Genomic DNA, 24,702 nt, shown 5'->3' with positions numbered 1-24,702 from the left:
ATGGGGATCCTAGTTGGGAACTGATTCCTTTGTTTTGACCAGAGTCAGTTAAATGTATAATTGATTAATTTCCACATACTTATGTTTTCACATCAACACAATTCTAAAACTAAGAAAAAAATCCCTTTAGCAGGCCTACAGATGGTTTTGACACTGAATTCACAAATGCATCCTCACCAAGCCACAAGGGACTCAAGGTCATGGCTGGACCCTGGAAAGGTGAACCAGTAAGGGCCTTGGACATCCTCTGTCTAACCCAGTCTCCTCACTGCTCACATGGGGAGACTGAGGCTGGGGGAGCAAGGATCTACCCAAGGTGTCACAGTGCTGTTCCAGCCATCTGGGTAGAATCTGAGTCCCTGGGGTTCATGGATTGGCCTTGGGAACCCCAGTTCCCAGAACACAACCTGGCTGGAGGTCCCGCTGTCTTGGGGGGCCCCTCGGCTGTGCTGGGGTGGGGTAAAGCAGTAGGGCACTCACCTCAGCCTGATGGGGGGGCAGGTTCTCTCCAGCCAGCAGGTAGCCCTCGACCAGATGGACGCAGTAGTCCACAGAGGAGCCCACGAGGATGGACAGGGAGATGGCTTCCACGGCCCCCATCTCCCAGCCGCTCCAGTACATGATGGTCACCACAAGGCAGACAATGCCTGCAAGAGGAATGGGGGGGAAGGCACCTTGGATTCCCCCTCCCATCATCACCGCATAGCCCTGGAGAGCCCCTGGGGACTGACACAGTCCAAACCCAACCCCCCATCAGGTGACAGGATGGAGGAGAGCCATGTACAGAGAGTTTGGGGACAGGTACAGCAACATATCACTGAGCTGAAAGCTGCCACCTGGGTCCACCAGCTCTGCTTGGGGAGCACAGACTGTGGGGGAGACAGTCCCATGAAACACTGTCACAAATGGCTCTGGGCAGAGGGTCTCTTTACCTGGAGTGGAAGTGACCTCAAATCAATAAGACTTAACAGTTAAGAGTTCAGAGAAATTTCCTCACTTGGGGCCACGAGGGACACTCCTGCCTGTTCCTGTCCCCACTGGCCCAGTGCCCATCAACCCCTAGCCCACGTACCCAAGATGCTCAGGAGCACAGGCAGCAGAAGCAGGATGTGGGTGGTGAACACAGCCACTGCGGCCACACAGATGAGCAGGGACAGTGCCAGCCCATGCAGAGCGCTCTGTACACCTGCAAGGGGAGAGGGTCTCAGTTGGCTACAGGGTGGGCAGTCACAGCCAGCCACTCTGCGTAGGCCCCTGACCTCTCTGGGTCCCCATGTCTTCATCTGTAAGGTGGGGAGATCACAGCCCCCAGCCGTAGGCCTCAGTTGGCATTTAAGAGATAACATAGGTCAGGCCCTCACCATGAGGCTCAAACCTAGAAAGGGCTTATAACTGACAGGTGTTGTAATGGTTGTGACTGTTTATTTTTAGGTGGCCAAAGTCATTATCAGAGAATGGGGCCAGATGCTCCTGAGCAGGACAAGATCCAAACTCAGGCCTCTGATCAGCATCCTGGCCATTGTGTCATCCCAGCTTCCCTGGGGTTCTTGGCCAGGACTGAGATGACAAGAGTATGACTCAGAAAGGCCAAGAATGCCCTCCCTGCCCCAGTCCCCCACCACCCCACTCCACCCTGGCCTCAGCCCTGGAGGGTCTGGGTGGAGGGGCAGGGCTGCCACGTGCCTACGATCTCCATGAAGATCTGCTTCCAGTGCTCGCAGGTCTGGAAGCCCCTGCGCAGGGCTGAGCCCTCGGGGAAGGTCTGCAGCTGCTGCTGGAGAAAGCGCTCCCAGCGCAGGTAGTCTGAGTAGGTCTGGAAGGAGGACTTGCCCTTGTACGTGGTCTGTGGGGGACAGGAGCCAATGAGACAGGTGGGGGTCATGGCCTGCTCACCCTATCCAGGGCATAGTGGGTCCCCTCTGTGGCCACCAATGGAGTGTGAGGCGGGAGGAGGTGAACAATGACCCAATCCCAAATGAGCTGCCACCAGGCTCTGGAGGCATCAGATGATCTTTACAGCAGCAGGGTTAGATGCAACCACAGTCCCCTGTCCCTTCCTTCCAGGACTACTTTCATCTCCCAGAAGCCCTGAGGCTGTTCCCCCTGCTGCACAGCCAGCTCCAACACATCCTCCAGGAAGCCTTCTGTGGTGCCCTCAGTGGGCCTCCTCTGGGCCCTCCAAGCCCTCAGTACTTCTCCATCATAGCTCATCACTGCCTGGTAACCTGCCTGTCCCTGGTGGGACTCTGACCTCTTGAGGGAAGCAGCAGCCTGTCTGGGTCAATGTCCAGCACTGAGGGTTGTTCACAAAATGGGGAATGATGAACGACGGAACTGGCACTCACGTGGCTCTGGAATCTTCTTATCTCTTTGGCCCCTTCTGATGTTATTTCTCTGGCCCAGTTCTGCTCTCACTGAGCTCAAGCCAGCCTAGAGTGTCTGTGTGCATGTGTCTGCATGTCAGTGGGGTCGGCTTGGGAGTGAGCACCCTGCTGCGGGGATGAGCCTAAGCTGAGACCTCTCTCCTCCCTGAAATGGGGCTTCAGGCTGCAAAAGGAAGCCCTAGGCATTCAAGTGTCATTTTTATTTCCACTCTTGCCAGGGGAGGGCAGGGACCTTTAATGATATTCTTACACAAGGAACTTTAGGTCAGAGGGACAAGTGACACAGAGCATACCAGGATCAGAGCAAGGACTGAACCCAGAGTCTCTGCATGAGGCAGCAGGAACAGACTTACCAAGCCTCAGAAAGCCAAGTGCCAGGACCTTGAGGCCCTGCAGGTGCCAGGTAGGAGTGTGTGAGTATGTGTAAGTGTGTGCACACACATGCCTCCTTGGGCAGAGCCCAGGAGTGTTCAGCGGTGATGTAGGCAGCAGGGGCGTGTGTGGGACAGCCTGACCCTGGCCACCCCAAAAGAGGCCCATTGCTAGGGTCTGTGGCCCCAACCAACCCTGGCCTCCACAGTGGCAGAGGGGAACATCCTGGACTTCCACCAGCCCCTATAACCCAGAGGCTTCAAAATGATGTGGACCCCTGTTTGGGGGAGCTGGCAGCTGCCTGTGGGAAGAAAGGGCAGAGCTCTGCAGGTAGAAAGCCCAGTTTCACACTGCTGCTGACACTCACTAACCATGTGAATCATTCTATCTCTCTAAGCCTTAGTCCCCTGATTTGGGACAAGGGCCAGGGATCAGAGGTGACACTGCAAGGCAAGCATTTGACAAGGTAACCAGCATGGCCATGCGGGGCTCACCGACTCAAAGGCCATGGAGATCCACTGCACGCGGCCCTCCTTCACACCCACGGCCCCATGGGATAGCTGCCCTGGGAGCAGGTTGGGCTCAGGCAGCTCCTTGCACTCAGGGTGCAACATCTGTAGGAAGGAGGAGATGCTGTAGCCTGTGGGGAGAAGTGCAAGTGGGGTGTGGTGGGTGCGGGGCCTGGGGGAGCCCATCCTCACCCCACCACACCCTTGACAGTATTTGCAAACACTGGCAATGTCACTGGGAAACCCACACCATACATTTGTACTTGGGCTGGAAATGACATTTTGGGCTCTCTCAGGGACAGCCCTGGCACGGTCTCTTCCAGGTTACTTCTGCAGGTGTGCCCACCTCCACCCCTCTGTGCTGATCCCTGCTCACACACAAGCCTGTTCTCACCTGGAAACCCCCCGTCAGCACACCCCCACCCGTGTGGACACCCTCAAGCACAGACGCATGTCTGCAAAGACACCCATGGGCCAGGTGCGTGTCCTTCCTGAACTGTGGCCTCCATGGCCTCCCTAGCTTGCCCCCTCAGAGGAGCTGGCTCCCCGCCCCACCCACCTGAGGGCAGGCACTGCGCCCCTCCCGGCTTCACCAGCTCGGAGTTGCCTGCGATGGCCTTGCAGAGGCGGCACAGGTGCCCAACTTCTTTGAAGAGGTCAAAGCTGCTGTCATAGATGACGCTGCCCTTTCCCAAAGAGATACAGGCCAGCCCGGGCCACTCAGTGAGATGGGGACTCAGTCTTGTATCCTGCCTCCCCCTGCCCAGGGTAAGAACCTCCAGTAGCTCCCTCAAGTTGCAACCCTCTGCCTGGTTACCCACTGTCCCCTCCAATCTCACTCTGCCCTGTGCAACATTTCCCCTCACCTGGATTTCCTGCTTCCTCTCCTGCCCCCAGATAGCCCCGTCATACCTGTTCTTTTGGTCCCTAAGGCCCCTGCTCTGAGCACCTGCAGAATCCCAACCTGGATGGGACAGACAGACCTCCTCCAACTCCACCCTGCTCCCAACTTTATTCATGTCTGTCATTCCCATGCAACCCACAGGACTGTGACTTCTAAGGGTAGGGCCTAGTCACCCGTCCTTCTGACCACAACCTTGGCATCTGCTGCAGGCCAGGCCCTGGCCCCACACTGCCTTCCAAAGCTTGAAAGCCCAGTGCAGGACACACATGTGTGAAAAGGAAGGAGCCCTCAGATGGAGAGCACCAACCAGGCTTGTAGCAAGGGCTGCCCCCTTCCCAAGGCATGCCTGGATCTCCCTCTCTCCACTCCAGCCTCTCACGCAGACGGGCAGCCAGCTTGGGCTCTAAGATGTGCCCAGATTCCTGGGCAACTCTACTTAGTTTTGAAGAGAAGCAGTGCCCTCAGGAGCCTATGGGGTCTTGTTTGGGCGGAATGAGCCATCAGGGGCCCATGGGGATGTAAGGAGCTGAGCTGGGGGCCACATACCGGGTCTCCGATAACGTGGTTGTCCACCTGCCGTGTGCGGTTGATGCCAAGAATGCCGAAGACCACGAAGACCATGGCCCCGGTGTCCACTAGGGGGCGCACTGCCGGCTTCCCACAGCCGGTGTTCACGCAGGGGTTGAAGCCAAAGGTGGCGGAGAGGCGGGGCTTAGGCCCTGCGGGGCGGGAGGCAGAGCTGTAGGGGATGGCGGGGCCTGGCTCCCAGGGCCCCTCCGTGTGCCCCACGGTACCTTTCTCACTAGGCACATAGAAGAAGCCTTTGGTGGGCCCGTCGGGGCTGGAGCTGAGCAGGCAGCCAGGAGGAGTCACACACACTCGCCCGTGGAAGGGCGGCTTGTGGGACTGAGCAAAGTACAGCTTCCTGCGGAGGGAGGGAGGCCGCCATGAGGACAGAGGAGCCACCAGGGGTCGGGGAGGCACGGCCAGTGTGACCTTCGTGGGTGTGGTCAGGGACTGGACTCAGGCTTCCCCACCAACAGGGAGTCGGCCTCAGGCGGGGGGTGGGGGTCTGGAGAAGGTGCCGGCCCAGGGCTGGGGTGTGGAGGCCTGTTCTGCTGCACCCCTGCTGAAGCTGACTACAGGGCCCCCAGCGAGGCCCTTCCCCTCTCTGGCCTGTCTCCCCACGGGTGGCGCAAAAGGCTGAGGAGACAAGCAGCTCTCAAACTCTTCCCCAAGGGTTCAGGAGGGGCCCCAGGCCCAGCATTGGTGGGGCCTGCCGAGAAGCTCCCAGCCCTGCCTCACCCTGACCAAGTAGAGAGTCACAAGATTCTGTTTGGAAAAAGAGTTCTAGCTGGATCTAAAGGAACACAAAGTTCTTTCTAGAATGTTTTAGGCTCATTCAGGCAGCAGCTGATGCGCATGAGCCCCGCCTTAGGACAGGAGAGGGCAGGAAGAGGGACCCTCATTCCTGACTCCAGGCTAGAAAGGCCCCAGTGAGGGCCTCTTGGTTGTCCCCCTGCCTCCAAGCTGTACCCTCTGTCCCAAGCAGAGCTCAGCCCTCTGCAGCTGCTTGAAGCTTTGAAGCCAGTCCTCACAGCACAAGCTGGCTGGCTCTGTTGTTCTTTGCAACCCCAGGGGGGTGCTGTTTCTCTCAGAGCACACACAGCATCATTTGTAAGGACACCAGTGTCTACTTGTTAGCTGTCTGTCTCCTGCCAGAGGGCCCAAGGGCAGGAGTCACATCTGTCTCTTGTCACCACTGTGTTCCTGGCTTAGCACAGGGCCACACAGTTGGTGCTCACAGTTTGTTCAACCAGTGAATGGATGAGAGAGGAGATCTTTGCTAATACAACCTCCTGGGATAAAAGAATGTGGTATCATTTCAGAGCACAGGGAGGAAAACTTGGGCAAAGTCACCTCAGCTGGTGTGAAGACCCCATGAGATGAATGCAGCCTCCCACTCAGCACACAGCAGGACCCGCCCCCTCACCAGGCACTTGCAGGGATGGGGCCTACAGAAGGTAAATACATGGAACAGCCCTCACCTTAGGCCCCTTGTGGTCTGGGGGAGGGAGTGTGATTAAATAAATAAATGAGTGCCCTGGAGAGGAAGTGCCAGGTCCATCCATCCATCCATCCAGCATGTACTTGTGAGCACTCACTCTGTGCCAGACAGCCTGCTAGGTGCCAGGGTCACAGCACCAAAAAGATAGTCAATGTGCCACCACAGGGTGGGTACATGCCCCAGAGAGAATATATGTAATATACCAAGTCAGCATGACATCAGGTGATGATGGCATCAGGAGGAGAGCAGTGGGTGACATGTGGCAAGAGGCTGGGCAAGGTGATTTTGAATGTGGTAGGTGACATTTACATAGAAAGCTGAGTCTTGAGAACTCAACCACACAAGGTGGGAAGAACATTCCAAACAGAGAAAACAGCTAATGCAAAAGGGCCTACAGTGGCTGGTGAGCTGGAGGAACCGCAAGGCGGCCACTACCACCCCTGTGGTGCCATCAGAGGGGGCTTGGAGATGGGTGCTGGGGAGTAGATCATGGGCCTGTTGTCCTTGCTAGTGTCCCTCTCCCCAGTCCTGGGCAGAGAGACATCTGAACGGGTGTGTGGAGATGGGTGGGGCTCCTTACAGGTGCCTGCTGGTATTTTGCAGGTAATACCAAGACAGAGACAGTGAATACAAGACAGAGACAGTGAGGAGACAGTGAACAGGCCAGTTGGGGGGACACAGGCTTATCCACAGGCTGTTACCGGCTGTGCTGCTGCTCCTTGGCGGCCACATAGAAGCTGAAGTCAAACTTCCAGCCCCGCTTGGCGTCACAGGCCAAGGTCGTCACCATCCACTTGCGGGAGGGGCTCGCCGCCTGGAGCAGCCCTACTGTAGACATACAAGCGGTCAGCTTCCTGGTGAAGTTACCAAAAGGCGCTCTATACACCTAAGCAGTGGGTTGACAGAGACAAGACACGTGACTCGGGGGGGCTGTCTCGGCCTGGGCCCGGCCTCAGGCTCCATCCCCTCTCTCCTCAGTGTATTCCGTGTCCCTGCCCTCAGAGTGGGGGATAGAGCCCTGGGCATAGGCTCAGGAGGCCTGGGTTTGAGTCAAGAACTTGGGCAAATCCCTTCCTCTTTGAGCCTCATTTCTGCCTTTACAACTGGTCACAGAGCAGCAACTGTGTGCCAGGCCCTGTGCCAGGCTCTGAGGTTAGAGCAGCAAGCAGGACAGGCAAGGTCCCTGCCCCACAGAGCTGGCCCTTACAATGGCTCCTGAGATTTAGGATGACAAGATGGAGGATAAATGGCGGGAGAGGGAGCAAAGGGAGAAGCGGCTGAGAGGGCTGACATCAGTGTGAAGGACTAAGGAGGCAGCCACACCATAAGCTGCAAGGAAAGCTTTCGGGCAGTGGGAACAGCAAATGCAAAGGCTCAGAGTCAGGAAAAGCCTCAGAAACTATCTTTCCAGTGGAAATATAAAGCCTGAGAAAAAGAGTTCACATAGGTCCCTGTCATCCTGGGGGGTATAACATGTTAAAGAAACACAGAAGATGGTCCCTGTGAGGGGCAAAACAGAAGTCTGGGTGGGCCAGAGACCCTTTGCTGGGGTGCTGGAGCAGCTGCCAAGAATGGGATTAACTACTGGCTCCCATTTATTGAGCACTTATCACATCCCAGGTGTGCTTAACTGCACAGCCTGACCTCGTGTCCCTCCACCAACACTGCCTGGTACCTTTGATTTCCCTCCATTTCATGAGAATAACTGAGGCTCAGAGAGATGAAGTCATCTGCCCAAAGACATACAGGTTACAAATGCAGAGTTAGGACTCAAACGCAGGCCTGGATGACACAGAAGCCCATGCTGTTACCACTCGGCAGGTCCCTGTCACACACCTGGCTGGTCTGGGGGTGGGGAAGGGGCCTCATCTGCCAGTAGCAGCTATCCTCAAACACCTGACTTCTGCCTCCCTACATGGCCAGTGCCCACGAACTGGCATTAAGGGCCCCTCCCCCAGTGATGGCAGATCACTGGAAAGCCCAGGCTCACCTGGAAAGAGGGCACCTCTCCATCCCCAGGGGACACAGCCTGCCAAGGGGAAGGCAGGCTGGCATTGAGGGAGAGCCTGTAGATAGCCGGGTGGCCTTTATTCTTCACTCTGGAGACGAACACAGTGCCCAGGGAGTCTAGGACAAATGAGGGGTGGACAGTCACCTCGACTGGCTTCTCCTGACCCTGGAGCAGCTGAGCCCTGACCTTGGGCTTTTCTCCAGATGCTGTCTGTGTCCCTCTCTACTGAACCAGGCCCATAGCAATGACAGTGGGGCAGGTGGTCACCAGGATGGCGTGTGGGACCGAAAACGATGGAGGAAGCTATGGGGAAGATGTGCCAGTGGTGGACCAGGGCAGTTTCCATTGATGGGGACCACAGTATGAGTAGTGGGGCTGGTGCTGGGAATGACATCGGTGAGGACAGGGGTGGTGACAATGCTATGGGGTGACAAGGTTCAGTCCCACAGTACACTTGTCCCGTAACTAACCTTAGATGGAGACCCCAGGAGGGATAAAGCAGTGTCCAGGGCCCAAGGTGTCCCCTCTCCTGCCTCAGACCCTCAGAATGGTGCCCTGGCCTGTGAGAGCTGCTGGAGCAGTGAGTGTAGGCCCTGAGTCCACCCCTACATCCAGCCCCTCTGTAGTGACCCAGCAACAGGTGCTTGTTCTTGCAGTAGAATCAGGAATGAATTTTATCGGTTCCCTGCACAAGGCCCCCATACCCTAACCAAGGAGCGTTTCCCAATACCCCTGCCCCCAGTGCTCACCCTGTGGGGTGGCCTCCGCCCGGCTGGCCCAAAGCACCCCCGGGCCTCGCTTCTTTTTCTCCAGGGATGTGCGGATGTTGTTCTGCAGACTGTGGGGCTTCTCCTGGAACAGACCTGTGCCCCGTACCATGTCAGGGACAGCAGGGTCTCCTTGGTGGGGCGCGGTGGGCAGAGGAAAAAGGTTGGGATCCCTGATAGTCCCAGGAATCGGGACCCAGGGACTGGAACAGGTGGGTATTAGAAGTCAGAAGCTAGAGAGAACTTAATAAAATACCAAATATTGAACTTTTTGGACTCGCAGGCCAAAAGAAAGGCTCTGTCTGGCCCTGGCAGAGACAGGCACTGCTGCTGTTCTCCTGCCCTGGATCCCACTGTCCTCCTCTGGCCGGTGGGGGACACGGTACTTCCCACAGAGGAGGCTGAGGAACCAGATGGGACACTGCCTCCCCTGCACTTAGCAACATGCCTGGCTCCTAATAAACGCTTGATTGATAGGAGCATGTGGAAGGGCGACATTAACAACCAGCAGAGATGAGTGACCTTCCTGTTTTGCCTCCTGCATTGCGCATTAGGTTTTTTAGTTTTTTTTTTTTTAATGTTAAAAAAATTTTTTTAATTAAAATTTTACCCTTTATAAGTTTTATTCCTCTCAGAAGCCCACGAAGCCTGTTATTAAGAACCACGCTTGGTGGAGGAGGAAGGCTCCCCTCAGGGAGGGTAAGAGACCCGCCCAAGGCAGTGAGGACGCAGCCCCCAAGCAAGCCTGGCCTTGCTGGGCCTTTCCGTAGCCAGGTGCTCTCCCTGCTCTCTGAAGGTCCCTCTGAGAGGCAGCTCACAGAGACAGAAGGGCAAGGTGGGATTGGGCCTGACTGGAGGCCTGGTTCTTGCCTGATGCTGTCCAGGAGCTCTGAGGCCATCCTGGGTCTGGCCATCTGTGCAAGGGGAGCCGGACACTGTGGGGAGAAGGAGCCTAGCAGCAGTAATAACGGAGGATAATTCTGCACCCAGACAGCGGGGCACAGGAGCTGGCGATGTGGCTGGGCTGGCTCCAGTTCACCAGGGCCCCTTCGGGCATCTCTCTGAGCTCCGTCGATTATCATGCATTTGGCCGCCATTGCCAAGGGGAAGGCTGGGTTAATCTGAACACCACCCTAATTAAATGAAAGCAATTACAGGAGCCAGCAGATCCGCTCCTGCGACCTGGAGGCTCTCCCCAAGCATCTCCTCCTTCGGTTTCCAGCTGCCTTGGCAAAGCTGGATGACCTTGGGCTGACTTCACTCACCCCAGCCCTGACATCAGGCTCCCACCTCTGTAAAATGAGGGCCTAGAGCAGATCACCTCCAAGGCAAGGAAGCACCTTTATCTCTCCTCCACGATCATCTCTGACAACCATGCTGTCACCAGGTCCTTGGGAATCACCTGCCCAAAATCTCGACTCCACCACCACCCTCAGCATGCACCCCGTACGTGTCTCCTACCAGCCTCCTAGCCACCCCCCAACCTACACAGCACCTGGGACGCTCAGTCACCATCCTTCTTGACCTAACCCCCCTTCTAATTTCCAGTGACAACTGGAATAGAATCCAAACTCTTCACTTTAGCCCACCTGACCAGCCTGAGCTCCTGCAACCACCTTTCTTGAACTTGCCCTGGTCTCTCCCACCTCTGGTGCTCCCCTCTGCCTAGATACCTTCCTCCTTTCTCTCTGGCCTGGCTAATTGCTTCCCATCCTTTGTGTCTCAGACATTATCTCCTCCAGGAAGCCTTCCATGATACTGTGTCCCTGCTCTTCTTTCCCCAAAGCTCAGATTTACTGTTACAATGACCTATCCCTAGAAGCCTGTCCCTCCCACTGTACCTCCCCAGAGCCAGCACCCAGCAAGTGTTTGTGACTATGTGGACACTGAGGCTCAGAGTTAAGTGAGATTTGCCTGAGGTCATGCAGTGATGGGAAGCCTGGCTCTTGCCTCTCTCAAGCCAACAGTCTTTGAGACCTGGATACCAGACAGGGCAGGGGATGTCCCAGTGGGAAACCCTCACCTGAGCAGGTGATGCAGGAGATTCCCTCAGCACTCAGGTTGTACTTGAGGTCTAGCAGCACCTGGATGTTGGTATCGGGCCTGAAGAGCAGCGGGGCCCGGCTGGCAGGGCGGAGCCGGCTGGCGAATACCAGGGACAGGACGAGGATGGACACAAACAGTGCTGCAAGGGAAAGCACTGCACTAGGCCAGGGCCTCCTGGGCTCTGGGGACAGTTGCTTTCACTGTGGGGGCGGGGAGTGCCAAGGGAGTGGGCACCGGCCCAGCATGCCAGCCAGCAGGTAAAGCTTGCTAGGCATGGGTCCTCCTAGGGATAGGGGGTGGTTGTTAAGTGCGGTGTCCCTGGGGGTCTGATAGTAGGTATAAGCTACCACTCCTCGGTAAGAACAAGCCACTGCCTCAGCATTTCACAGTTTGTAAGAGCTGGCACATCCCCTCCATCTAACCCACCTCCAAAACACTGTGGAAGATGATGGTATTAATAGCAACCACGATGCCAACTGCTTACTGAGCACTTACTGCGTGCTGTGCCCTGGGCTAAGATCTTCACGTCCACCACTGTGCTCCTCCTGGCTGCCTTACTGGGCACTCTTCTCATCCCCAATTCCAGGGTGGGAGACTGATGTCAGATGGACTGACACCACCAAAGTCACACAGCTGGTATGTGGCAGAATCGGGATTTGAAGTGGCTCTAACTCCAGAGCATTCCATACTCCACTGCCCAGGGTGATGACAAGCATGTGGTAGGCCCCATAAGCAGTAGTCCCTGTAGACTGGCTTCACTCTGCCCCATGCTGGGCCTCTGCAGGAGGTCCGGGTGCCCTGTGCCTGTATGTTCTCTGGGGGAGTCTGCCCTCCCTGGAATGTGGCCACCAGACAGAGGGCAGGGACAGGCAGCCCACTCACCCACGATCACCCAGCGGCTCTTGACGGCAGACCACAGCACCCAGTGGTGCAGCAGCTCCTGCAGCTGCACGATGAGCTGGCCCCGGCTGCCACTCTCAGGGGCTGGCTGCAGGCCCCCAGGGGACACGGACAGCAAGGACACATCTCCCAGCTCCAGTGACACTGCCAGGGCAAAGCAGTGGCCTGTCAAAGCCCAAGTTAAAGCCTACCCTGGTCTGCACCCCCCCAGGGAAGCCTCATGCCCACAGACCATCCCGTCCAGCCCTCTGCCACAGGCCTCCCTGACAGCATCACCCGCTGGCAGGGAAGCCCCTGGATCTGGCCGGGGTCAGCAGGGCAGGCTTGTGCCAGCTCTCACCTGGCTCCTCCTCAACATCCAGCAAAGGGATGTCGTCATCCAGGTAGGGAAGGGGCCCCTGGGCAGGGCTGCCCCCAGCACGCTCAGGAGCAGCAAACACATCCCTGGGGAAGTGCAGGGAGCTCTTGCGGCCACATTTTTGGTGGCAGCTGTGGAGACAGTGGGGGAGGGGTGAGCCCAGGTATCACACTGTTGCTGACATCACACATATAACATGCATCCCAGACTTCTAAGAGCAAGTCACTTGGTTTCTTTCTAGTACCATCTACCCTGGGGCCCTCAGTGGAGATGAATGGTGTCTCCCTCTGTGGAGACAAATGGTGACAATAGACATGAGCCAGGAAGAGATGACAATATACAGTGGCCAGCACATCAAGGTGACCAAGTAAGGAGAATCATTCCTCTGCCATCATGTGGCACCGGGGTACTGACACCAACTAATCCTTGGGGGAGGCTGGAGGAGGGGATTAGAGCTGGGCTAGAGCTGTGGCCGGTGTGGCAGAGGCTCGGCTGGAGGGTGAGACGAGGCTCACGCCAGGGACTGAGGACAAGGACAACACACACAGCTGACACCCAAGCGTGCTGTGTGCCACGCAGACAGCTAAGTGCCCCACATGACTATCTCACTTAATCCTCACGGGGCTCCTACACTGTGCTCACACCTGTTTCAAGGAAAGGAAACTGAGGCACAGAAAAGTTATGTAATCTGCCCAAGTTCCACAGCTGCCTGGTGCAGAAGCTGAGTCTGAAGCCCGAGTCTGACTGGCTGGGAGGACTACTGTGTCCAGGGAGATTGCTGGGGAAGCCATGGGCTGGGGCTCATCTGTCATCTCTGCTGAGATTGGAAAAAGAAGCACTTTCCACAAGACACTATCTTTCTGTAACCATCTTAGAAACAGTTAAGTCTGAATGTCCCCAGTACAGACAGCAGTGGCCCAGCCAGGGTGCTCTTGTGCAGTGCCAACCTTACATGGTAGCCTTGAGAAAGAAGGTGTGAGTGGGGAGAGTGGAGGAGTCCATCTCAAACTTAGGTCTGAGCCCTCCTGGGCTCACCATGATCAAATAGAAGTTATGGTGGACTCCTGAAATCCCCAGCCGAGGCCTTCACATGCCCTGCTCTAAGCCCAGAGCCCCTAAATCATCTCTTAGTTCACCCAACTGCAGGCAGCCACCCAGGCCTGATTCAATCCCACCACCCCTTCTTCCCTGCCCTCTGCTCCCCAAAGAACCACAAAGGCTTTGGGAAGAGAAGGTGGCATGCTGAGTGACCTCCGGAGGCCTGCAATGGGGATTCAGTGACAGGAGGCCACTGCCTGGCTCACCTGGTCTGGCAGGAGCTCTCCAGCGGTGCCATGTACATGCTCCAGAGGCCCAGGGCGGCCGGCATGGTGAAGAGCACGGCCAGCCAGCAGCAGGACACAATGAGGGACATGAACAGGCCAAAGTCCTGCACGGCCGGGATCTGGTGGCGGAGAGGCAGACAGGGATGTGGGGTGGTCAAGCCTGGATCCAGAGACACTCAGGACCCCAGGCCATTCCCAGACTGAGGCAGGAGGAATACCAGGAGCCAGGGGCTATGCTGAGGGACACAGCAGCGAGAGGTTTTATCTGCAGCCCACTGCCCGGAACAGTGCCTGGCACGAAAAAAGTGCTCAGTAACTGTCATTACAGAGTGGATGGGGGATAGGAAGACACAGCCTGTCAGATCAGGCCATGTGGCAGCGAGGGAGAAGGGACAGAGTGCTTCCACATTACGGAAGCAGGGAGCCTGGGAACTAGGAGCAATGGGCATATTCCAGAAGTGGCATGGGGACCTGCATGGAGAGGTGCCGCCTGGAAGAAAACAGTAGGCAGTGAGCAGAGGCCTGCACACTCCTGAAACATTTTCACAGGGATCTTCTCACTTCAATCCTTGAATAATCCACATGAGGAAAGCGAGGCTCAGAGAGGTTACACAACCTGCCCAGGGTCACACAGTGGAAAATGAACGCAGCTCTGCCTGCTTTCTGAAAGGGATTGTTTGGGAAGACCCTGATGATCCCTGGGCGTCTAACAGTTTCTAGATGGGCTACTCATCCAGGGCCATAAAGTCCCTCAAAGAGTTGGGTCCATTATCTGTCAGGCTCCCTTAGTACTAAGGACCCAGTCCATTTCAATGTCTTTGCCTAAGCCCCACTCTGAGGCCAAAGGACCAGGGGGCAGACAGAGGAGTCAGGAGGGAAGGAAATGCTATATGAGACAGGTAGGTAGGAGCAGCTCTGGGCCAGGAGCCAGGCGACTTGCTCAGGCTCACCACTTCCCAGCTGTGTGACCTTGAGGAAGTCACTTTACCTCTCTGGGCCCCAGTTTCTGTATGAGGAAAACAGGGATGGTCATTGTCCTTTGTCTTAGGTAATGAAGATTAAATGTAAAGCACTTTAGAAAAGCGGTTCTCAACCTGTGAGTCGTGACCCACAGGAACTGTATTAAAGGGTTGCGGCATTAGGAAGGTTGATAACCACTGCTTTAGAAGCTGTCGAATGCTCTCAGTCAAGAGGCTTGGTTACTATTAATGAGCATCAGTAATAAATGTTCTTTTTATTATTATTATTATAATTTTCCCACTCACTAAGTCTGGGTAATTGATTACTGACAAAAATGGACCCTAGAGACATGGCAAGTACCTGTAGTAAAAGCTATGTGGCTGCCCAAGGGGCAGGCGGGAAAAGCAGAGTCCAGGGGCCAGGTAAGTCCAGGAGAAATGGGGAGGCCAGGACAGGAGTAGAGGGTAAGGTCCCCTACCTGGGAGAAGACATTGGCTGCGTAGGCAGCGGCTGTGGTCAGGGAGGTGAAGAAGGTGGCCTTGCCAGCCGTTTGGATGGTATGGACCATGCGCAGCTGAGGGTCTTCCAGGTGGGTGGCCTGGCGGTAGGTGTTGATGAACACGAAGACGTCGTCCACACCTGTAGTTGGGGGTTCCGGACCAGGAGGGCAGGCTCAGCATTGTTCTGCTGTCGCCAGGACCAGGCCGAGCCTGGGTCTAGATCAACTCCAAGCAGCCTCCTGAGAGGTCGGGCCCCAGGAGAGTCCTGCTTCTCAATCTGGACTCTGGGAAGATCATCTGCCTGGCTCCACCTGTGAGGCCCCAAGCCTCACTAGCACTTTTGTTGGCCCCAACCCCTCCCAGAACTTAGCCCCTTCTCCCACTCCTCAGCTTTCATCTCAGCACAGCCCTCTGCTCTTTCCTCCCCCAATGCCAGGCACCCACCCGCCACTCATTCTAACCCCACAGGCCTGAGGCCTGAGAGGGGCTTTATAGAGCCCCCACGGAACCCAGGCTTTGCACCCAGGGAGAAGGAACTATGTGGCAAGGGGCACAGTTCCCAGGTGGGAAACCCACCGCCATGGCCATGGAGGCAACTCACCAATGCCCACTACCACAAAGGCAGCCACCCCATTGAGGATGCCCAGGTACTGGACCCCGAAGACCACGTGGTACAGGAAGAGTGCCACCAGGCAGCTGAGACCAATGCTGGCGATCCCAAAGAAGGACAGGAACACTGGCAGGGCGAGAGGCAGAGAGGCAGGTGGAGGAGGACCCTCACGAGCACTAACCCCCTTAGGGTCCCTCTTTGTCCCCCACCCCCAGAAACCACTCTCCATGCCCAAAGAGGGGCTGGGCAGGAGTCCTAAGTGGGTAAGAGAAGTTGCCCATGAGACCATGTCTCTGCAGACCTCACCTCAAATAAGGGACTTATGAACATAGATGTTTCTTGTCACCCAAGTGGGTAGGAACTGTGTCTGGATCCCTGGCACTGTACAGTATCTGGCACATAGTTGCTTCCCAGCACCCATGACAGGCCCAGGAGAACCTGCAAAGTGGGGCCCAGTACCCAGCTTCCCCATCACAAAGCTGCCATGGGAGAATTACGGTCAAATGGCGAAAGGCTGAAATGCATGAGGCTGGCAACCGCCTCCAGACCTGTCTGCCTGCCTGGGTTGGAAGGTGATTTCTGAGCACACCCGCGTGTGTGCAGCTCTGCCATGCAGGGTTCATGAATATCCTAGCATTCTGGAGAAGGCAGGATCTGGGCAGACGGGAGCATACCAGGAGGAGAGAAGGGGGCTGTCACTGTGCCAGACCTCCCTACCTGAGCAGGAAGTGAGGACGTAGACGAGGGCGGCGATGCAGCTGCTGCTGATGAAGGCCAGGAGCATGTCGTTGTTGAAGGTCCTGCGCACCTCGTAGTCAAAGAGGTCTGTGCCCCCATAGAGAACCTGCACTTTGCTGGGGAGGGAGCAGACAGAGAGGAAAGGCAGGGAGCAAGATGGCTGTGAGCACTGGGGGAAGGACCAGGGGCTCGTTAACCTAGCTGGACATCAAAATCTCCTGAGGTTCCCAAAACCCCTGACGGCCAGGCCAGGCTCTAGACAAATTAAATCAGAATTTCTGGGGTGGGACTGAATCATCAGTTCTTTTTTTTTTTTAATTTTTATTGTTTGGGATTCATGGAGGGTACAAAGAATTAGGTTACACTGCTTGAGATTGTTATGCAAAGGCCCTCCATCAGTGTTCTTTAAATGTCCCAATGACTCAAATATATGGTCAGATACTGTGTAACTTTCCAATTCTTGATTGTCTACCGCAAGGTTCTAAATTCAAACTGGCTTCCAGATATTCAGCTTTGTATGACTAGTCAGTGTGTGTTTAACACAAGTTATTTTTGATAAGGAAACATAACTAGACTTGGCAAACTGTTTTAAAATACAAACAGGAATGACACCTGCTTCTGGCTAAGATGGAGTGACAAGATGACAGACTAGATTCATCTTCTCATTGGAACCAACAAAAAATATGGGAAAATATATAAAACAAGACTCTGGACATCAGACAACCAAGGGTGATGACTCCTGTGAGATAAGAAACACAATGAGCCCTATGGTTACCTTGACATGCTGCCTTGAGAATTTCTAATCCTCAGTGAAGCCTAAAATATGAGTTATTAGACTCTGAAGGAGGCTGGAGATTTCCAAATTTGATGACAGCTATAAGCTTATTGATCCAAGAAGCCAAGCACAAAATATGAAATCAAACTATAACAATACACATTGTAATCAAATTGCTCAAAAACAGTGACTGAAAGAGAATCTTAAAAGCAGCCTGACTTAAAAGACATTATCACAGAGGAACAAAGATAACACAGCAGACTTCTCAATGGGAACACTGCAGTGAGAAGACAGCAGAGTAAACATCCTTTAGATCCTGCGGGGGGGAAAAAAAGTCAACCCAGAATTCTGTGCTCAGTAAAAGTATATTTTAAACACAAAGGCAAAAATAAAAGACTTTTTCAGATAAACAAAAATTGAAATAATCCATCTCTAGTATACCTGCATTACAAAAGATGTTAAAGGAAGTCCTTCAGGCAGAAGGAAGCAATAACAGATAGAAATACGGATTTATAGAAAGAAACAACAAAAAGCATTTAAAATGGTAATGACAAAAATAAATATAAAGTTTTCTTATTATGTACTTAAATTTCTTCAAAGGATAATTGACTATTTAAAAAAATAACAACAGGGGCGGCGCCTGTGGCTCAAGGAGTAGGGTGCTGGTCCCATATGCTGGAGGTGGCGGGTTCAAACCCAGCCCCGGCCAAAAAACCACAAAAAAAAAAAAATAAAAAATAAAAATAAAAAAAATAACAACAATGTAGCATGGCATTTACAACATACATTAAAATTAAATGTATAGGGCGGTGCCTGGGGCTCTGTGAGTAGGGCGCCAGCCCCATATACCACGGGTGGCAGGTTCAAACCCGGCCCTGACCAAAATGCAACAACAATAACAACAACAAAAATAGCTGGGCATTGTGGTGGGTGTCTGTAGTCCCAGCTTTTCAGGAGGCTGAGGCAAGAGAATCGCCTAAGCCCAGGTTGCTGTGAGCTGTGACACCACAGCACTCTACCAAGGGTGACAAAGTGAGACTTTGTCTCTGAAAAAAAAAATTAAATTAAATTAAATGTAGTTTAATTAAATTAAATTAATTAAATGTAAAATAGTATAAAGGCTAGGAGGGAAAAAAGGGTGGTATATTATTATAAGGCTCTTATGCTATACATGGTATGATACAACATCATTCAAAGGAACACTGTGATAATTTAAAGATGGGTACTATAAACCTTAAAGCGACCACTAAAATAAAGAGTTATAGCTATAAAGCTAACAAAGTAGATAAAATGGAACCATACAAAACATTCAGTTTAAAACAAGGCAAAAGAGAGGTAAAGAGAAATAAAGAACACTAGGGGCAAACAGAATAAAACAGACTTAAGTCTAACCATGTTACTAATTGCGTTAAATGTAAATGACTTAAACAGCCCAATTAAAAGACAAAGACCATCAGACACATTTTCAAACATCACGACCCAGCTCCCTACAAGAAACCCACTTTAAATATAAAGAGGCGAATAGTGTAAAAGTAAAGGAATAGAAAAAGACAGACTATACTAACATGAACCAAAAGAACATTGGACTGGTTATACTATATATTAATAACAAATGAAGTACATTTCAGAGCAAATAATATAACCAGGGACAAAGAAGATAATTTCAAAATGATTAAAAGGATCAGTCCATCAAGAGAATATAATAATCATAAATGTTTTTATACCTAATAGCAAACATTTTAAATACATGAAGCAAAAACTGATAGAACTGAAAAAAGAATTAGACCAACCCATAATTACAGATGGACATTTCAATATCCCTCTCAGTAATTGCTAGAACAATTAGGCAGAAAATCAGTAAGAATATAGAAGACCATGAACACACAGTCAATGAACTTGATCTAATTAACTCTTACAGAACATTTTATCCAACAACAGCAGAATACACTTTTCTTTCAAGTGCAAAGGAAACATTCAGCAAGACAAGACTATACTGGACCATAAAACGGGAGTCAATAAGTGTAAAAGAACTTAAGTCAAACAAAGTGTGTCCTCTAACCATACAGAATTAAATTAAAAATCAGCAACAACAAAATAAAGTAACAGAAAAGAAATCCCAATTACTCATGAGTCAAAGAAGAGATCAAATGGAAAAAAAAAAGTATTTTGAATTGAATGAAAATGAACACACAACATATCAAAATTTGTGAAATGTGCTAAAACAGCAGCACTTAGGAGGAATTTCAGAGCACTAAACACATCTATTAGGGAAGAAGAAAGGTTTTAATTAATTATTTATTTTGAAACAGAGTCTCACACTGTCACCCTGGGTAGAGTGCCATGGTGTCATAGCTCACAGCAACCTCAAACTCCTGGGTTCAGGTGATTCTCCTGCTTCAGCCTACTGAGTAGCTGAAATCAATGGCCTTGGCTTTACTTTAAGAAAATAGAACAAGAGAAAATCAAATTTAAATAGAAGAAAATAAGGATTAGAGCAGAATTCAGTGAAATAGCAACCAGAAAAATAGAGAAAATCAATGAAACCAAAAGCTAGATTTTTGAGATCAATAAAATTGACGAAGATTCTATTTAGAGTAATCACAAAAAAAGAAAAGATACACATGTAAGAGGTGACATCACTATGGATTCTTCTTATTATTATTACTTTTCTTTTTTTTTTGAGACAGAGTCTCACTATGTTACCCTTGGTAGATTGCCATGGCATCACACCTCACAGCAACCTCAAACTCTTGGGCTCAAGCGATTCTCTTGCCCCAGCCTCCCAAGTAGTTGGGACTACAGGCACCCGCCACAATGTCGGGCTATTTTTTTTGTTGTAGTTGTCATTGTTGTTTTAGCAGGCCTAGGCTGGGTTTGAACCTGCCAGCCCCAGTGTATGTGGCCAGCGCCCTAGCCGCTGAGCTACAGGCACTGAGCTATCACTACAGTTTCTACAAGGGAATATGATAAATCACTTTTTGCCTACAAATTTGGTAACTTAATGAAATAGACAAATTCCATGAAAGACTCAAACCACCAAAGATCATGCAAGAAAAACTGACAATCTCAACAGCCCTTTAATTATATTTTTTAAATTGAATTTATAGTTAAAAACCTTCCCAAAAAGAAAACTGCAAGTCCAGATAGTTTCATTGGCAAATTCTACCAAATATTTAAGAAAGAAATAACACCAGTTCTACATCAACTCTCCAGAAAACTAAACAAAAGCGAATACTTCCTATTTATCCTATTAGGTCAGAACTACCTTGATACCAAAATCAGCCAAAGATATTACAAAAAACTACTCTCCGATGTCTATCATAAATATATTGTGCCCAATAATACAAAATACAAATAGAATCTAACATCGTATGAAAGGATATTTCACGACAATTCAGTGTAATTTACCATATTAAACTAAAAAAGAAAAACATATGATCATGAAGAAAAACATTTGACAACAATCTAATATTCACTGCTGATTTTAAAAAAATGTACTACTAGCAGTAAGGAAGAGAAGAGAACTTCCTTAACCTGATAAAGGATAGGTACAGAAAATCTGAATTCTTTGGGAATGAGACAGAGAAAGTCTATTCTCACTTCTATTCAGCACTGTATTGGAGGTTCAGCCAGTGTAATTAGTCAAGAAAAAGAAATAAAAGGCATCTAAAATGGAAAACAACAAGGTAATACCACTAGGCACAGTGGCTCATTCCCATAATCCTAGCACTCTGGGAGGCCGAGGTGGGTGAATTGCCTGAGCTCATGGGTTTGAGGCCAGAGAAGAGCGAAACCTCATCTCTAAAATAGCCTTGCATTTTGGTAAGCACCTGTAGTCCCAGCTACTCAGGAGGTTGAGGCAAGAGAATCACTTGAGCCCAAGAGTTTGAGGTTGCTGTGAGCTATGACACTACGGCACTCTACTGGGGGTGACAAAGTGAGACTCTGTCTCAAAAAAAAAAATTAGGTAATACTGTCTTTATTAGCAAAAGACAAGATTATCTATGTAGAAAATCCCAAAAGAGTCTACAAAAAATTTACCAAAACTAGTAATCAGTGAGTTTAGCAAGTATATAGGACACAAAATCAATTATATTCATATATACCAACAACTAACAATTGGAAAAAATTTAAAAAACATAAAAACATGAAATACTGAAACATAAATATGACAAAAGACATCAGATATATCATGTTTATAGGCCAGGAGACTCTATATTAAGATGTCAGTGCTCCTCAGATTGATCTACAGATCAATACAATTACAACCAAGATCTCAGCAGACATTTTTTTGTAGAAACAGATAAGCTGATTCTAAAATTCATATGGAAACATGAAGGACCTAGAATAACTAAAACAACTGTAAAAAACAAAGTCTGGAGACTAACATTATCTGATTTCAAGACTTAGTATAAAGCTACAGTAATCAAGATGATGTGATTCTAGTGTGTAGACAGAAAAACAGTCTGAAGGAACAGAATCAAGAGTTCAGATATAGACCCACGCATGTAGGGTACAAAGGCAAGGTCTTTGTCCAATGTACAAAGGCAACTCAGAGGAAACAGAATCTTTTTAACAAATGGTGCCAAAAAATTGGATATTCATATGAAAATAATAAACCTCAATCCATACCTTGTACCATATACAAAGATTAATTTGAAAAAGAATATTATTGTGTAAAACCCAAATTAGAAATGGGCAAACAATCTGAATAGTTCACCAAGGAAGACAAAAAGATGGCAAATAATCATGTGAAAGATGTCTGATATCACTAATAATTATGAAAATGCAAGTTAAAACCACAGTGACATACCACTACATGCCTATTAGAATGGTTAAAAATGTTCAAGCTGACCCTATGAGCCTGACAGAGGATATGGAAGAAATGGAATTCTCCTACACTGCTGAGAGGAAAGTAAAATGGCCACTAATGTGGAAAATAATTTGGCAATTTGTTACAAAGTTTAACTTACACCTACCACATGATCTAGTCATTTTACACCTAGGTATTTATCTAAGACAAATGAAGGTGTCTGTCCACACAAAGGCTTGTACCTGAATGTTCACAGCAGCTTTGTCTGTAATTGCCAAATCTGGAGACATCCCAAATATCCACCAACAGGTGCCTAGATGAACGATGTGACATCTCCAAACAATGGACTACTACTCAGACTCTAAAAAGAATGAATTATTGACACATGCAACAACACGGATACAATTCCAAAGATGTAATGGAAGAGGCCAATCAAAAGGGTGCATGCTATCTAAAATTCCAGAAAATAGAATTGTTTGCCTAGGGTGGGAGGAGGCAGTCAGGATGGGATGGACCAATTATGAAGGGGTCATGAGGAGTCACACTGGGGGTGATGAATATGTTCACTATATTGACTATAGTGAGCGTCTCACAGTATACACACATCAAAACTAAACTAATCAAATTATAAAGTTTAAGTATGTGTAGTTGGTTGTATATCAATTATACCTTGACAAAGCTGTTAAAACACACACAGGACATTTAAAAGCCAACTCAAAAAGATCTCTGGATTATCTACTTTGTTGAATTAAATGGTTTAACTGTACTTTCATTAATCTGTATAGCATTTACAGTGTCTTGTAGGTCCTAGGTCCCATTCTAGTTTGCCGTTTTTTGTTTGTTTTTTTAGAGACAGAGTCTCACTTTGTCACCCTCTGTAGAGTGCTGGGGCGTCACAGCTCACAGCAACCTCCAGCTCTTGGGGTTAAGTGATTCTCTTGCCTCAGCCTCCCGAGTAGCTGGGACTACAGGCACCTGCCACAACACCCAGCTATTTTTTGTTGCAGTTTGGCCAGGGCCAGGTTCGAATTCGCCACCCTCGGTATACGGGGCCGGTGCCCTCCTCTCTGAGCCACAGGCGCCGCCCTAGTTTGCCGGTTTTTATAAAAAGACATAGGCCCAAACTTTTGCTCTCAAGTAGAAAGCAAAAGCATGTAGAAGACCAATACTTTTACCTAGAACTGCTAAAACATCCAGTAAAATTCAGAAATCATCTGTGATGACAGCGAGTTGCTGAAGTAATGAGAACTAGCTGCTGAAGATTCGCAAACGGGAAGAACTTAGGAAAAGGAAGCTGCCCTTCTAGAGATGTTTTAATCCTGGACGTATCGCTGATTCTGCACATGGGCAGGAGGCTGGCAGGGCTCTGAGCAGAGATGAACGCAGAGCAGGGCGTGTGGTTACGTTTCCCCTCAGCACTTCTGCTGATGACGGGGGTGGTGTGGGGTATGAAGCTAAAAAGCCAAAGTAGAAAAAAGCCTCTGAAAAGCAGAATGGAGGGTTTTTTTAAAAAGCAGAGTTGAGAGATCAAGATTAGAGATTGGAACCTGTCAGAGAAAGGAACTCTACAGAATACACCAGGCTCTCAGCTGAAAATCCTAGAGAAGCTAAGACAAACGGGAGGAAGACAGAGACTTCTCAGGACTGGAAACCCTCCTCAATTTGATGTTTAAGGTATGCAGCCACAATTCTAACTGCCTCCTGGAAGGAAAAAAGGATAAACTTCCTCTGGAGGAAATAACATTGTCTGAACCTCTATGATTTTATACACAATGTTCGGCACTTAACAAAAACTACCAGGCATGACCCAAAACCAAGAGAAAGATCGACATTAAAAGTCAGCTGATAAGAACTGTAAAATAACTATAATATAATATGTCTAAGAACAGAGAAGAGAACATGGAAAATAACAATGGATCAAATGGAAATTCTCAATAGAAAAACAGAACATTAACATTAAAATCTGGCCAGGTACAGTGGGCTCATGCCTGTAATCCCAGTACTCTGAGAGGCTGAAGTGGGAGGATCACTTGAGGCCAGGAGTTGGAGACCAGCCTGATCAAGAGTAAGACCTTGTCTCTACAAAAAAATAGAAAAAATATAGTTATTTTACAGTCCTTAACAACTAACTTTTACAGGTGGTGTGTGCCTGTAGTTCCAGCTACTTGGGAAGCTGAGGCAGGAGGATTGCTTGAGTATAGGAGTTTGAGATTACACTAAGCTATGATGACACCACTGCATTTTAGCTCAGGAGACAAAGCAAGACCCTGTCTCAAAAAGTAAAAAAATAAAAAAATAAGCAAACATTAAAACTCAATGGACGGGCGGTGCCTGTGGCTCAAGGAGTAGGGCACTGGTCCCATATGCCGGAGGTGGCGGGTTCAAACCTAGCCCCGGCCAAAAACCACAAAAAAAAAAAAAAAAACTCAATGGACATTAAATGGTAGATTAGACACAATAAAAGATCAGCAAACTGGAATATTTAAACCAAAGTCTAGGGGGAAAAAATAATGGATATAATCTAGTAAAAAAACAGTAGAGACACATGAGACTCCGTGAAAAAAATCTAATATTTGTATAATTAGAATCTTAAAAGGAAAGGGGTCAGTGATCAATGTAGAAGCAATATTTGAAGTGGTATCTGCCAGGAAGCCCCTAAAAT

The 24,702-nt window shown here is 50.1% G+C and overlaps 1 protein-coding gene across 1 annotated transcript in view; it reads right to left on the bottom strand.

Annotated features, from left to right (window-relative positions):
* DISP3 (dispatched RND transporter family member 3) overlaps window positions 1–24,702 on the bottom strand; it is a 56,640-nt gene that overhangs the window by 6,211 nt on the left and 25,727 nt on the right. The window contains exons 4-20 of the mRNA XM_053577229.1: window positions 16,432–16,568; window positions 15,706–15,840; window positions 15,083–15,243; window positions 13,624–13,763; window positions 12,302–12,450; window positions 11,944–12,105; window positions 11,039–11,200; window positions 8,998–9,111; window positions 8,228–8,364; window positions 6,939–7,123; window positions 4,964–5,094; window positions 4,716–4,888; window positions 3,825–3,951; window positions 3,251–3,396; window positions 1,684–1,843; window positions 1,073–1,186; window positions 481–647 (exon numbers count right to left, since the gene is read on the bottom strand). Coding sequence (XP_053433204.1) covers window positions 481–647; window positions 1,073–1,186; window positions 1,684–1,843; window positions 3,251–3,396; window positions 3,825–3,951; window positions 4,716–4,888; window positions 4,964–5,094; window positions 6,939–7,123; window positions 8,228–8,364; window positions 8,998–9,111; window positions 11,039–11,200; window positions 11,944–12,105; window positions 12,302–12,450; window positions 13,624–13,763; window positions 15,083–15,243; window positions 15,706–15,840; window positions 16,432–16,568 — 2,500 coding nt within the window. The remainder of the gene's footprint in view (window positions 1–480; window positions 648–1,072; window positions 1,187–1,683; window positions 1,844–3,250; window positions 3,397–3,824; window positions 3,952–4,715; window positions 4,889–4,963; window positions 5,095–6,938; window positions 7,124–8,227; window positions 8,365–8,997; window positions 9,112–11,038; window positions 11,201–11,943; window positions 12,106–12,301; window positions 12,451–13,623; window positions 13,764–15,082; window positions 15,244–15,705; window positions 15,841–16,431; window positions 16,569–24,702) is intronic.

The sequence above is a fragment of the Nycticebus coucang genome, chromosome 22 (assembly GCF_027406575.1).
Source record: "Nycticebus coucang isolate mNycCou1 chromosome 22, mNycCou1.pri, whole genome shotgun sequence".
Classification (NCBI taxonomy): Eukaryota; Metazoa; Chordata; class Mammalia; order Primates; family Lorisidae; genus Nycticebus; species Nycticebus coucang.
Note: the sequence above shows the minus strand (reverse complement) of the source record. Positions and strands in the feature narration are given on the sequence as shown.